Here is a 15,313-nt window from a genome sequence, read left to right as displayed (position 1 = left end):
GCTGATGCACTCACCTTTCACCATAACCCGCTCGTACAATATGTATAGAGCATAGGACACTCAATACATGTCCCCTGTAATTTATCCAGAACCTCTTACCATAGCTGTCCACTGGCAGCTATACTTAAATTAAGTCAGGCACCACAAGTTCCAGTTCATAATCCATTCTAAATAGACATTACAGCGTGTGAAACTCCATTGAGGATTCTTTCACACAGGAGATATTAGAAAGTAAAAAGCGGGTATTTTATGGGTTATAACTCAGTTTCCTAACATTTGAAAAGGTTCGTAATCAACTATGCACCATCACACAGACAGCCATCGGGTGGGGAACAAAAACACTGGTTGGCCTCAAACAACCCTACATGCACCTTTGATAATGTGCACAGCTGTCCATCAAGAAGGCTGCAGCTCTACAGCCACCATCTGTTGGTTCAGGAAAGGATAGGCTGATGTTGTGCAGGTAAGAACAGTAAGTGGCAAAAAATACTCCGAGACTGTCTAGTGAAATCACAGAGTGAGTACAAGACATGGGAACCCATGGATCTATTATTTACAGTTCCCTCACAGTAATGAGTTTAGTGTGTTGCCAGGAAAGGTGGGCTTCTATACTTGATTATATAATGTCATCCCTCTTGTCGGGTGATGTTAAAGGGTACCCATGGCAAACACAAGATGATGGATGAGGTAGTACACAGTCACATGCAAATCAGTTCTGACCCTGCTCCCCATGGAAATAGTCCAGTCGAACTGCCATACCAGGTCCTCCCTGGACCGTAAACAAGTATCTTGGGACCGGTTACAGGGTATCACCCCTTATCATCCAGGCTAGCTTGAATCCAATGACGCAGCAAGCAAGGGACCTACGTCTGGGCATACCCATGGTCACTTAAGGCAGACATAGCAAACGCAACAAGATGGACGGAGTGCTGAAACCTTTCAAGCACTCGCCCCCAGTCAAGAGATCTGGGTTAAATCAATTTCTCATTTGTTCACCATGCCCTCTCAGTTTGGACCCAGCCATATGCAAATCAGTCTTGACCCTTCTCTCAATGGGAGCAGTCCAGCCCAACTGCCAGTTCCTTCTTGAATCCAGTGGCACAGTGAGCAAGGGACCTACGTCTGGGAATACCCATGGCCACTTAGGGTGAACATAGCAAAGTTAAAGGATACTACCTTGATCTTCAAAATAGTTATATACTTAATTTAGATTAAAAAAAAGGCATTAAATTGAGTGAGAAGGGTACCATATCGGGTAAGGGATACACAGGTTATCATTCACATTTTATAAAAACATTGAACCGAGCAATAAAACAGAAAACAGTACTCTGGAGTGAAACATGGAAAGCAACCCCCACCAGGAATTCTGAACCCGCCACAGGACGAAGACCTGATCACTGCTTATTGCGGTTCTGACCATAACGTTTGAAAAAGTAAACGTCTGTTAATGGGATGAATGAACACTTGGCAGACAGCTCGTCAATTCGATTCCTGAAGGGAGCTCACCCAAGCAAACCAATGGCTGAAGGCGACTGACCAAAAGCACTGTCTTTCTATACTGTGTTTTGAGTGTTGTGTTTTGTGTATTGCTTAGGCATGAACTCCTACAAACTGTAGCTGGCCGTAGCAAGTTACAAGAGAAAGGTAATCTGTTTGTGTGTCATGCCTTTCTTGGAACAAATATTGCAAACCTATTCAATTTGTATTGTTCATTTAGGAACTCAAGATGGTTGGCTATTCCGCCCGCCTCCACGAGGGGTCACAAGCAGTGAGGAGTACACATTATGCAAAAGGTAAAATGATGTATTTTCTTTATATCACATTGATTACATTTTCTGAATGATATTTCTTGTAATAGGTTTTGTAGAACAGTCACTTAACGTTAAGTTCATCACATTACAATACTTTGTTTACAAAATCAGTTTATCAGTATGACTTTTAGGTTGAGACTAGAGACAGCCTTAGCTGTTTTGTTAGCCTCTTGCAATAAAAATAAGCACTGGCAATTAGCCATGTTGTACAGCAGTGCAGCTCCTTCGTCAACAGCAATGACTACAACCTCTAGGTCTACATTGACAACAAGGCAGTTGATTGCATCTGCAATAGCAAGTACAAAAGACACTCAACAACAGCAACTGGCCTATCAATAAAACCGAAAGACTTGATTACTATTGAACCAGACCAGACTTTGCAAGGCAAGGTCTCTCCGCCACCTCCAGTGTGCCTGTTCGAAGCTAGTGATACTAATAAGGATTATGACAGGGATGATAGTCCTTTTGGAGTGGCATACAGACATTCCCAATTGCATGTTAAATGCCAAGACTTGAATGACAATGATAATGGTACCACCTATGTGGAAGGTTATTTTTCCTTCTGAGACAGACCTCATTGAGGCAGTCTAAGAGCAATATTCTTATGACAATTTCTATGAAGACCGTCATTATCAGCCACTTATGATGCATGTTTCAATAACACTGGTGACCAATCTCCATCAAATGTTGAAAGATTATTACAAAAGATTTCTGGAGACTGACCTTCTCCACAGCCTCAACAACATCCAGTTACGGGGACTACACCTTCTCCAGGTTCATGTTTCTGGTTCTTCAGGGGAAAAGTATGGTTGTTTAGCTGGGTCAGTCTATTCAACCCAGAATGCTGGGTTCATGAAGAATATATGGATGATGATGAACCAGACGAAGGAGAAACGCCTCGTCATCTGCAGTCTGTTACAGTAGAGGAATGAAATGACTTTATATCCCCACTCTTAGCTCTGCCGACAACTCCTGCTGCGAGCTCTTCTCTGTACGACATGGGGGTTTCTATGCACTCTTGGAAAGAGCATCAACAATATTTGATCTCCTGGTGCCAAGGCCCCAGACAAACTGTTTGCTTTACGACTTCAAAGAAACATCTAGAAAGTCAATTAAGTCATACCAATCGTAGATTACATATGGCTAGAGGGACGCAAATTAATAAAAAAAACACTGCTGCAGTGGCAGCAGTCATTCCTTGTCTTCACGGCAACAAGGGTAAAACCCAACATATTTATTGTAAGTATTGTGTTCGAGGCATGTGGGCTGCTGAATTTATATCTATACATAGGTCGCCGCCTAGTTTTGGGTCCGGATGATTGCACATTGTTGTCCTGGAAGAGTCTTCGAAGTATCACAAGATAGGTGGCTCCTCCCCTGGACTACAGTGCGCATGGGCATCCTCTCCATGCTCAGATTGTTTTTTTCCGCCATTGGGTTCGGATGTACTTCTTAACTCGCGTTCGGAATATATATTAGATACTCTTTCTCAAGGCCAAAAGGCCTTCGGGGCGTCGGTATTGTCTTTCGTTCGGTGCCTTGTACTTGTTTCCAGTTCTTAGAACAGGACGTTGAAGGACGATTGCCTTTCGACACCAAAGGCCCCATCGACGATCGACGATGGAACGGAGTCCGTTCAAGCGCTGCCCCGTTTGCAACTCGAAATACCCTCACATCGATGTGCACCCGGTGTGCAATAAATGTCTCACACCGGACCACGACGAGGCCAGCTGCATGGCCTGTTCTAAATTCAGATCGAAGAAAACTTTCCGTCTTCGGCGCGGGAGTCGGCACCTGACCCAGAAAACATCTTCGGGGGTGACAACGAGGAGGGTGTACAAGAGGAGGATCCTGATCAGCACTCGGATCCCGCGTCGGAGCAAGACTCCAACTACAATGAGGATGAGGAAGAACTTTACGTCCATGATGAAGACATCATCGAGGACCGTCGACGACGACTCAAACGAGGAGCTAGGCCCAACCGCAGTAGCGGGGCCCCATAAAGACTCTTCCACGGCTCAGGTCGAGGCATCGCCGGAAGGCCTTAGCCAAGATTTTCGTCCACGTTCTCTAGTCCCGCTTCAATGCCCGACTAAGAAAATTTCCAAAGAGCCATCGGTCGATCGGTCACAATCAGTGGAAAAATCGAAACCGAAACAGAAAGACACTAAATCGAAACCGAAACTGGTGAAAGCAACCATCGGCTCGACGACTTCGGAACCTACCAAGTCGAAACGTGTGCTCAACCCCTCAGGGTCGAAAGGGGGCGTTGAACCGAAGATCGGATCGACTACGCCTGTGTCTACAGTTAAGCACGTCACGCTCACGTCGACGTCTGGCGCCAAAGATGGCGACTTCCAAAGGACTCGAGGCCCAAAAACCATCGATCCGAAAATTAGGAAGCCGCTGTTAGTCAAAGCCTTCGAGCCGAAGCCCAAACTCGGACCGAAAGAACAGACCGCATCGAGCACAAGAGCGTACCTGCTGCGCAACAACGGCTCGAGTCGACGCAAGGCCTCAACCACACGGAACTATCGAAGTCGGTCGGATCGAAGACCACGCCTACATCGAAGCAAGTCAGTCCGTCACCGATGCTTCCGGCGCCGATAAAATACGGACTGCCCCCGACAGCACGGCCTAAAACTGTTCAACTCCCAAAGGCTACCGACTCATCCAAGTCACCATCAGTAGCCGCACCCACTCAGCCTAGGACGGATGATGTTATGTTTCAGCCACTGTCCTACGACAACTAGTCGAAACTATACATCGACTCCGAATCAGGTCGACTCACCGTTTATAAACGAAAAATCATGCCTGAAACTCCTATGGAGTCTTACAGGATACCACTAAAGAAAAAGAGGGACTCTACCACCTCTCCTATCCTTTTTGAACCCATTCAATCATATGGGCGAGACGATACCTACTCTCCCACACCTGTCACTGAGGATGTGGAGGAAGGGGACAATGAGGACCAGTTTAACTATCCCATTGATACAGATCAGGATGAGTCCCAGCCATGGGCTGACACTGTGGACCCTGATGATCCACACACCACCCCTGACACTCAGTCATATGCGGTCAAACCTTCGCCTACTGAAGATACTGCTGCGTTTAACTCACTGATTGAAAGGGCGGCACATAACCATGATGTCGACATGCACGCCGACCACGTGGAGGAAGACTTTCTCTTTGATACGTTCTCAACATCAGAAAGGTCTATAAAAACTCTGCCTATGCTCAAAGGTGTGCTCAAACATGCAAACAACATTTTTAAAGAGCCCACTAAAGCAAGGGTGGTGAATCCCAGAATTGAGAGGAAGTACAGGCCTGCGCCTGTGGACCCTACGTATATCAAGGGCCAACTCCCCCTGGACTCCTTAGTGGTGGCTAATGCTCGTAAAAGAGCGAACTCTCAAACAACTGGTGATGCTCCTCCTCCGGACAAAGAATCCAAGATCTTAGAAGCCTCTGGGAAACGTGTAGCAGCTCAAGCAGCTAATATTTGGAGGATCTCCAATACACAAGCCCTTTTAGCAAGATATGATAGGGCCCACTATGACACGTTAGAGCAGCTAATGCAACACCTGCCAGATGCTTATAAGGAGGGAGCAGAAATGCTTATACAAGAGGGGAAGTTGATCTTCAACGCGTCTATTAAGTGCGCGTTAGATGCAGCTGACACAGCAGCTAGGGCCATAAACACTAGCGTAATGCTCAGGAGGCATGCCTGGCTCCGCATCTCTGGTTTCAAGTCGGAAATCCAAACTACTCTACTTAATCAGCCAGTTAACCCTGACTTCCTGTTTGGTCCTGAGGTAGACCCCACTCTGGAAAAGATTAAAAAAGACACTGAAACTGCAAAATCCATGGGAGCTCTGCAGTCTCAACAGTTCAGGGGCGGTTCCTTTCGTCGCTCCGGTAACAGGGGAGCTTCTAGAGGACAAGCGTCGCAACAAGCCCAATACCCCAAGGGAGGCACACAAACCACCTATAACAAGAACAATAGGGGTGGATACCGTGGGAACAGCACCAAAGGCAGAGGGCGTGGAAATAATAATGCCAGATCCTCCGCCACTAACAAACAGTGACGTCTTGTCTCTGCCCCCCTACCATACAACACCGGTCGGGGGAAGACTTCAGCAGTTCCTGCCAGTCTGGGAAAGCATTACCACGGACAGGTGGGTGAGACAACTTATACAACACGGTTATTGTCTGGAATTAACCTCCACTCCACCCAACATACCCCCAAGGCACCGTCCTATGTCCGCAAAGCACATGCACTTATTGCAGCAAGAAGTCATCTCCATGCTGCAAAAAGGGGCCATAGAACTCGTGCCTTTAGACCAACAGGGTACAGGGGTGTATTTACTGTACTTCTTAATCCCAAAGAAAGACGGGTCTCTCAGGCCCATTCTAGACCTCAGACCCGTAAACCAATACATCCTATCAGAACACTTTCACATGCTCACTTTACAGCAAGTTCTGCCATTGCTCAGTCAGGGAGATTTCCTAGCAACCCTAGATCTGAATGATGCCTATTTCCACATTCCCATTCACCCCAGTCAGGGGAAATATCTCAGGTTCACCATCAACAACCAGCATTACCAGTTCAAGGTCCTGCTTTCGGAGTCACTACAGCCCCCAGGCTGTTTACAAAGTGCTTAGTGACAGTGGCCGCGCATCTTCGGAGACAACACATCCATGTCTATCCGTATCTAGACGACTGGCTTGTCCAGGCAAAATCGGCCCAGCAGTGTGCCAGTCACATGTCCCGCACAATTCACCTCATACACAGTCTAGGATTTTCACTAAATTACCAGAAGTCTCATCTTCAACCCGCACCTGTACAACAGTACCTAGGCGCAGAAATAAACACTCTCACTGCCACAGCGCAACTGAACTCCGCGAGAGTCAACAGCATGCAGGTGCTGATTCAAAAATTCAGGCCACAACACTCACTCCCAGCGCAAGTGTTCATGCAACTAATAGGCATGATGGCCTCCTGCATCTTTATAGTCCCTCACGCGAGGCTACACATGCGTCCACTTCAGGAATGCTTGGCACGCCAGTGGAACCAGGCTCAGGGACAGCTGAAAGACCTAGTGTTGGTGACCGGTCGTGCATACAACTCTCTGCATTGGTGGAACACACAAAACCTTTGCAGGGGACGACCGTTCCAGGAGCCTGTACCACAGGTAGTGCTAACAGCGGACGCATCTCTCCAGGGCTGGGGAGCTCATGTCCTCTATTATACTGTGCAGGGACTGTGGACTACGCAGCAGAAAAGGTTGCACATCAACCTAGGATGTATGACGTTACAACGCATACTTTTACAACGACTACCTTTACAACGCATTTTTTACAACGCAGGATCCATTACAACGAAGTACCATTACAACGCATGTATTTACAACGCAGATACCTTTACAACGCATACCATTACAACGTAAGTATTAGTAAGTATATAATATTTTTTTAAATATAAATTTATTAAAATTAATTTAATTTAATGAAATTTAATTAATTTATTTAATTTATATAATTTAATTTAATTTAATTTAATTTAATATAATTAATTTATTTTAATTTAATTAATTGTATGTAATTTAATGTAATTTAATGTCATTAATTTAATTTAATTAATTTAATTTAATGTAATTAAATTAATTAAATTAATTAATTTAAATAATTTAATGTCATTAATTTAATGTCATTAATTTAATGTAAGTGTAATTAAATTAATTAATTTAATTTAATTTATTTTAATTAATTTAATTAATTTAATTAATTCTAATTTAATTTAATTAATTTTAATGTAATTTAATTATTTAATTTAATTTATCCTGTACACCTTTACCCCAAAAACCCCAAACTGACCCTGAACCCTAAAAATACCCCTTTACCCAAAAACCCCAAACTGACCCTGAACCCTAAAAATACCCCTTTACCCAAAAACCCAAAATTGACCCTAAACCCTAAAAATACCCCTTTACCCAAAAACCCAAAACTAACCCTGAACCCTAAAAATACCCCTTTACCCAAAAACTGAAAATTGACCCTGAACCCTAAAAATACCCCTTTACCCAAAAACTGAAAACTGACCCTGAACCCTAAAAATACCCCTTTACCCAAAAACTGAAAACTGACCCTGAACCCTAAAAATACCCCTTTACCCAAAAACTGAAAACTGATCCTGAACCCTAAAAATACCCCTTTACCCAAAAACTGAAAACTGACCCTGAACCCTAAAAATACCCCTTTTCCCAAAAACTGAAAACTGACCCTGAACCCTAAAAATACCCCTTTACCCAAAAACTGAAAACTGACCCTGAACCCTAAAAATACCCCTTTACCCAAAAACTGAAAACTGACCCTGAACCCTAAAAATACCCCTTAACAAAACCCAAACATATAACATTTTAAATATAATTATATACTTACCAATACTTACATTGTAATGGTATGCGTTGTAAAGGTACCTGCGTTGTAAAAACATGCGTTGTAATAGTTTTTGCGTTGTAAAAGTTTCGTTGTAATGGTACTGCGTTGTAAAAGTTGCGTTGTAAAGGTTGTTTCCCATCAACCTACTAGAGCTGATGGCAATCTTCAAGGCGATGAAGGCATTCAAGTTGCATCTCTGCAACAAAGTCGTGCTGATCCGGATGGACAACATGACTGCGATGTATTACATTCAAAAGCAGGGAGGGACACACTCTCCACAATTGTCACACCTAGCACAGTGCATGTGGAAGTGGGTCATTCAAAGGAACATGTTTCTCATGGCGGAACACCTCCCAGGCAGGGACAACCAGATGGCGGACCTGCTCAGCAGACACAGCCATCAGATGCACGAGTGGGAGATACATCCCTCAGTGCTACAAACATATTTCCAGCAGTGGGGTCATCCAGAGATAGACCTATTCGCCACACAAGAAAACACAAAATGCCACACCTTCACCGCCAGGTTCCCACACCCGCAGTCTCAGGGCAATGCGATATGGATCAACTGGTCGAACAGATTTGCGTATGCTTTTCCTCCGGCACCACTCATACCGCTGGTAGCACGCAAACTAAGGCAGCACTCCATGACACTCATCCTGGTTGCTGCAACGTGGGCAAGGCAAGCATGGTACACCACGTTCCTAGAACTTTCAGTGGTGCCCCACCAGTGCCTAAAACTCACACCCAGTCTCCTCACTCAGAGCCATGGAGACATTCAGCACCCAGATCCGCAACAGTTGAGCCTTGCAATATGGCTCCTGAGGTCATAGAGTTTGGCTACCTGAACCCGCCCCCTGACTGTATGGACATCATCAAGGAGGCTAGACGACCTACCACCAGGGCATGCTATGCGGCAAAATGGAAGCGTTTTGTCATCTATTGTTCCAATAATGACATAAATCCACTGGATGCTTCCACGCAAAACATCATATGTTATTTGCTGCACCTATACAGATGCAATCTAGCGTATAGTTCCATCAGGATACATTTAGCTGCAATGGCAGCTTATCTTCAAAATAGACAGCACCTATCCCTTTTCAGGGACATACTTGTGGCAGGAGACTTCAACCTCAACCTCTTTGGAGATAAAACTATGGACGAAATGACAAAGGAAATGGACACCATCTGGAAAATCCCAAGCCAATCCATCCCCTTTCGAAACAAACACACCAAAACCTCAACCCAGCTAGTAAAAGAACTTGAGCAACTAAACCTAAGAGTGCTCAACGGACGACTCATAGAGGACATCCCTCCAGCACCAACACATTTCTCATCAAGCACTTCACACCTTGACTTCATGCTTGTGTCACTTCCACTGTACGAGAAAATAAGCTCGTTCAAGATAGGAGAAAGTGCCCAAAGCGACCATTTGCCGCTAGAAGCCAATCTTGGACTGACCTGCGTGAATGAAGCAGTTGAAAGAATATACATCGCCACAGAACATACTACCAACTACAGAAGAATAAGATGCAAGCCCACTGAGCCTGAGAAACTATCAACCAGTGCAAAAATAATCATACACCAGACATCCAGTTCAAACAATAACTCACTTGACGCCTGGGTAGACTTTGTAACCGAACTAGGAGCCAAACACGCTACAGAGATAAAAATTCAAAAAGGCAACATCACCACCAGGTTTACACATGGCAAAATAACAACTGCAGAGACAAAAAATATAAAGCGAGAAATAAAAAAGACTCTCAAACAACTCCGAAAACACCCTAACATCGAGGACACCCAAAAGAAACTCTGCACGTTAAAAGCACTGCTAAAAAAGAAGACCTGGGAAAGGAAAAGGCAACTGAACGAGGATCTCTGGATAAAAATCCTTCATAACTCCAAACAGAAGAACAGCTCAGGCTTTTGGAAGATCATTCACAGCCTCCAACAGCCAGGTCACAAAGGCATCAAATCCAACATATCCGAATCCGAATGGGCTACTTATTTATCAGCTCACTTCAACACAGCTGACCCAGCAACGGTCGAGTCAACAGGGGGAGACAGGTCAGATGGAGCGCGCCAGAGTTCTGATAATTTCAGCGCACTCAACCACAAAGAGAACCAAGCCTGCAGGTGGAATCCAACCCAGGACCAAACCTCAATTGAGGCTAAAGGTCTATTACCAACATCCGACCCACCCGTATTTGGAGAAGAAAATTAATTCCTGGATACACCAGACAGGTTAAGAAAACTAATCTTAAAGGGCAAACTTGAGGGGGCCCCCGATCCCAACGGGATCCCGTCGATACTATATAAGCAAGACCCTGCCTTCTGGAGTAACATCCTGACACCAGTATTCCACGCAATAAGGGAAACAGCAAAAACACCAACATCCTGGAGTGGCTCGATAATAAGCCCGATCTACAAAAAGGGCGCCAGGAACGACCCAAGTAGCTACCGTCTTATAGCCTTAATTGATACAGAGGCAAAATATTACGCGGGCCTCATTTTGGAGGAAATAACATCTTGGGCAACAGCAAATAACATCATCCCAGCAACCCAAACCGGATTCCGCAGCGGCCAGGGCACCTCGACAAATATCATGGCGCTAACCCTTTTGTCCGACGCAGCAAAAGCTTCCAAGAGTTCCCTCTTTATGTGCTTCATGGACTACAGCGCTGCGTTCGACCATGTAGTTCGGCACAAACTCGGGCGGAAGTTGGACAGATGGGGAATTCCAGGCCCACTCTTACAGCAGCTGGTAATGCTACACACCGACACTTGGGTCAGGATTAAACTGAGACCTGGCACGCACCTCTCGAGACAAATCAAGACCAGTAAAGGTCTGAAACAGGGCTGCGTCCTAGCCCCCATGTTGTTCAATCTCTTTCTCGCAGACCTCCCTGGCGAACTGGAGAAAGTAAAATCCCACGCTCCAAGACTAGGCAACATCACGCTCTCAAACCTCCTTTATGCAGACGACCTAGTCCTCATCAGCCGGTCCCCCGTCGGCCTTCAACACCTCCTTGACAAAACCAATGCATTTTCAAAAACTAATTCATTAACAATTAACTTAAAACAAAAGTTATGACAACGAACTACCATAAAAAACGGAAACCCGCATGGTTCCTGGACGGACAGAGGCTAGACCAGGTAGCCTCTTACAAATATCTAGGTGTCATAATAGACGGCAATGGCTCCTTCAAACATCAACTAGAGGCCATACGTCGAAAGGGCATGACATTCCACCTATCGATAAAGCCTTTGCAGAAAGCACTCCCCGACCGGTCACTGGGCCCTCTCCTACAGGTACTAAGAGCTCGCTTACAGCCCATGCTCACCTACGGCAGCGAGTCCATGCGAGGCAAAGACTCAATAACACTAGACAAAACCATCAGCCGAGCATACTGGGCAATATTTCATCTCCCCACCAACTCATCACCCGCACAAATCCGCCTCGAATTCGGCCTGCAGAAACAAGCGGTGGAGAGAAGAGGCGCATATGTAAAAAGCTGGCGGAAAATCAGAGATGCCGACCACGGATCCCTAAACGCCCACCTCTGGACCGAACTGACCATCGGAGATAACTCACCTGCAAGGACCTATTTAATGGAATCACTGAAGATCCTAGGACTAGCAGACCTATGGGAGTCGGCAACTGACCCTGACTCCTTCAAAAAAGTGGTGTCAAAAGTCACCAAGATGGTCTCATCAATTGAGGATAAAGCTACCCTAGCCAAGAGAGTGCACGGATGGGTCGTGTTGAAAGGTTACAGCGCTCTAAAACCACAAGAGTACTTAACAACGGGCCTCACACAGAAGACAAAAAACAAGTTCCTTAACATGCGCCTGGGCAAAATTCCTATAGCTCCGCACCTGGCACCATGGACAAGGGAAAACCCTGCAAATCAATGCCGCCTCTGTCTTTCTGGGAAAGAGGACCTTATACACATTATCTGCATCTGCACAAATCTCCGGGACATAAGGCGCTCTCTGCTTCGGGCTCTATGGAACCAGAAGGGCATAACGAGTTGCAGGCAGGCCGTGATGCTCTGTTTTAATCCCGAAGAAACTCAGCTAAATTGCAGAACAACAAAATACTTCGACATAGTGGCCACAAGACTAAATGAAAAATCCAGAGGGTTTACTCAAAGCATTAGCCAAACAATAACAAAGTAAACACCCCTGGCTATCATATTTCTCGAAATTTGGAAGCATCAAGGCCATGTAAACCCCACTGGTTCTTATGCAACCCAAGCTGAGACTTTTATGCTTTTAAATACTTTAGCCACAGCTCCTTTTTGTTTTAAAGAAGTTACTGACTTTTAATATTAGTACGTTTTAAAATTGTGAGTTTTTATTAACTGTACAATAAACAAACCTTAAACCTATCCCTTTTCAGAGTGCCGGCCATTAAAGCTTTTATGGAGGGACTCAAAAGGGTCATTCCTCCAAGACACCCGCCTTCGCCTGTCTGGAACCTCAACATAGTCCTCACCAGGCTCATGGGTCCACCATTTGAACCTCTTCACTCTTGTGAGATACAATTTCTCACATGGAAAGTGGCTTTTCTGGTGGCGATCACGTCGCTAAGACGGGTTAGTGAGCTGCAAGCCCTCACTATTCAGGAGCCTTTCATTCAAATTCATGCTAATAGGGTAGTGCTGCGTACCAACCCTAAATTTATGCCCAAGGTAGTGTCACAGTTCCACATTAACCAAACTATTGAACTACCACCAGTATTCTTCCCAAATCCTGATTCAGTGGCAGACAGAGCACTACACACACTAGATGTTAAAAGGGCTTTCCTGTATTACATAGACAGGACTAAAGATTTCAGGAAAACTAAACAACTGTTTGTTGCCTTCTCTCCACAGCACAAGGGCAACCCAATTTCAAAATCAGGTATAGCCAGATGGATTGTTAAGTGCATACAGATCTGTTATCAAAAGGCTCAACGCACATTAACAGTTCCCCCAAGAGCGCATTCCACACGCAAGTTAGGGGCATCCATGGCTTTCCTAGGTAACATTCCTCTAGAGGATATATGTAGAGCAGCCACATGGACCACCATACACACATTCACCAAACACTACTGCGTGGATGTACACTCAAAACAGCAAGCTGCTGTAGGTCAAGCTGTTCTCAGAACTCTTTTTCAGACTGCTGCAGCTGGCACGGGCAACCGCCGCTAAGGAGGGTACTACTATTTATTCTATGCATAGATATAAATTCAGCAGCCCACATGCCTCGAACGGAATATGCTACTTATCAGTATGCATCTGTTCTTGGCATGTAGGGCTGCTGACCTTTATATCGCCCGCCCTCCTCCCCGGTGCCTGTCGCAGCTGTAGCACTCAGAATTATTCTCAAGCATGGTCATCACTTACTATATCCTACTCCATCTCTGCCACAATGGCGAAAAACAATCTGAGCATGGAGAGGATGCCCATGCGCACTGTAGTCCAGGGAGGAGCCACCTATCTCGTGATACTTCGAAGACTCTTCCAGGACAACAATGTGCAATCATCCGGACCCAACACTAGGCGGCGATCTATGCATAGATATAAATGTCAGCAGCCCTACATGCCAAGAACAGATGCATACTGGTAAGTAGCATATTCCATTGGATGAATGAACTTAATACGTATGGCCACTATTTTAAATAATGCTGTTTTATATTTTATGGATTTTATTCAATAATTTAATGCAGAAGTGGCATATTTTATTTTTATATTTAAAAAAAGGTTTATATAGCACCAACTTGACCCGAATTGTGTATCTGAGCGCTTTATAATGGACCAGTTGCATTACATAAGGACACATTAATTTGTTTTGTTAGCACGGGGGATTAAGTGATTTGCCCAGAATCACAGGATGTTCAGCGTCATTGCCGAGATTCGAACCCAGTTCCGCAGATTTTAGGTCGACCACCCTAGCTGTTAGGCCAACTCCTCTCCCTGTGTGTTGTAATGGTACTATCTCAAATAATATTGTTGCACATCGTTTTATTGATTTTATTAGGCCCGTGATTATTACATGCACTTTATTGTATTGTTTAAGCACCATAATCTGCGCATTGTAAGCAAACTTTTATAGCGAGCTATCGACATAAAGTTTTCAAACTAAATATTAAGCCTCAGAGAATTTACTAACTTTCCTCATTGGTCATCCGAAGCCACACTTGAGAGTTCATGCAAGCAACACAGACATTCAAGGAACCCTTTCACTCCTTGTTCCATGCCTCTTGTTAAGGTTAGGTGTCTAGACAGTATTGGAAAAAGATTTTCAGCTATGACTGCTATGCCCAATAAAGCATCCAACTCTTTGGCCATTCTTAGTAGATACGACTGACAAATGTGGTTTGATATTGGGGCATTCATAGACTTGTTACCCGACGATGGACCTAAAGAGGCTAAGGTTATTCTTCAGGAAGGAACGCAAACGTCTTCTGAGATTTTTTTGTTTGATTTGTTTATTGAAATTTTTGATATAGTGATAATGCAATATAAGGAATAATAAAAACACAATGGTGTTTGCAACATATTAAGCAGTAAAATAAGACAAGTTTAGGATCACATTACAGTTGTTCAGGGGTTATGCACCATAGGAGATCTAGGAGTAACTGGCAAATACGACATGGCACAACTTCTCATCAATCGTAATCGCTGAGAAAGAGGGGAAAAGGTATCTCCAATACGGTTGGTCCGTGCATGGCTGTAATACCATGACATTTTATGGCAATGGCATCCAACATGTATAAAAACAAATTGAACGTTGAGCAACTATTCAGCTCAAAGGAAATGGGAGTGCAAATTGAGTGAAGGGATGGAAAATAAGGGTGTGGGGGTGGGGTGGGGGGAGGCAAACAGGGTGTTCGCTGCTTCTCCCAACAGTCTCAGTTCACCTTTAAAGAGTTGCCATCTTTACAGTCAATATCAAGCGTCACTTAGTATTGATCTCATCATACTCATAATTGAGTAGTACAAAAATCAATACTATGGATTGTGTGAGTGTGCCTGATCGGGTATGCTCAGTGGGTTAGTAGAGTCACTGGATAC

The 15,313-nt window shown here is 44.6% G+C and overlaps 1 protein-coding gene across 4 annotated transcripts in view; it reads left to right on the top strand.

The window, feature by feature from the left end:
- HELZ (helicase with zinc finger) overlaps nt 1-15,313 on the top strand; it is a 1,775,655-nt gene that overhangs the window by 330,743 nt on the left and 1,429,599 nt on the right. For all 4 annotated transcript variants that reach the window (XM_078654323.1, XM_078654320.1, XM_078654322.1 and 1 more), the window contains exon 8: nt 1,718-1,793. In XM_078654323.1, coding sequence (XP_078510449.1) covers nt 1,718-1,793 — 76 coding nt within the window. The remainder of the gene's footprint in view (nt 1-1,717; nt 1,794-15,313) is intronic.

Source organism: Lissotriton helveticus, chromosome 7 (genome assembly GCF_964261635.1).
Source record: "Lissotriton helveticus chromosome 7, aLisHel1.1, whole genome shotgun sequence".
NCBI lineage: Eukaryota > Metazoa > Chordata > Amphibia > Caudata > Salamandridae > Lissotriton > Lissotriton helveticus.
The sequence above is the reverse complement of the archived record's forward strand: the minus strand, read 5'-3'. Positions and strand labels throughout refer to the sequence as shown.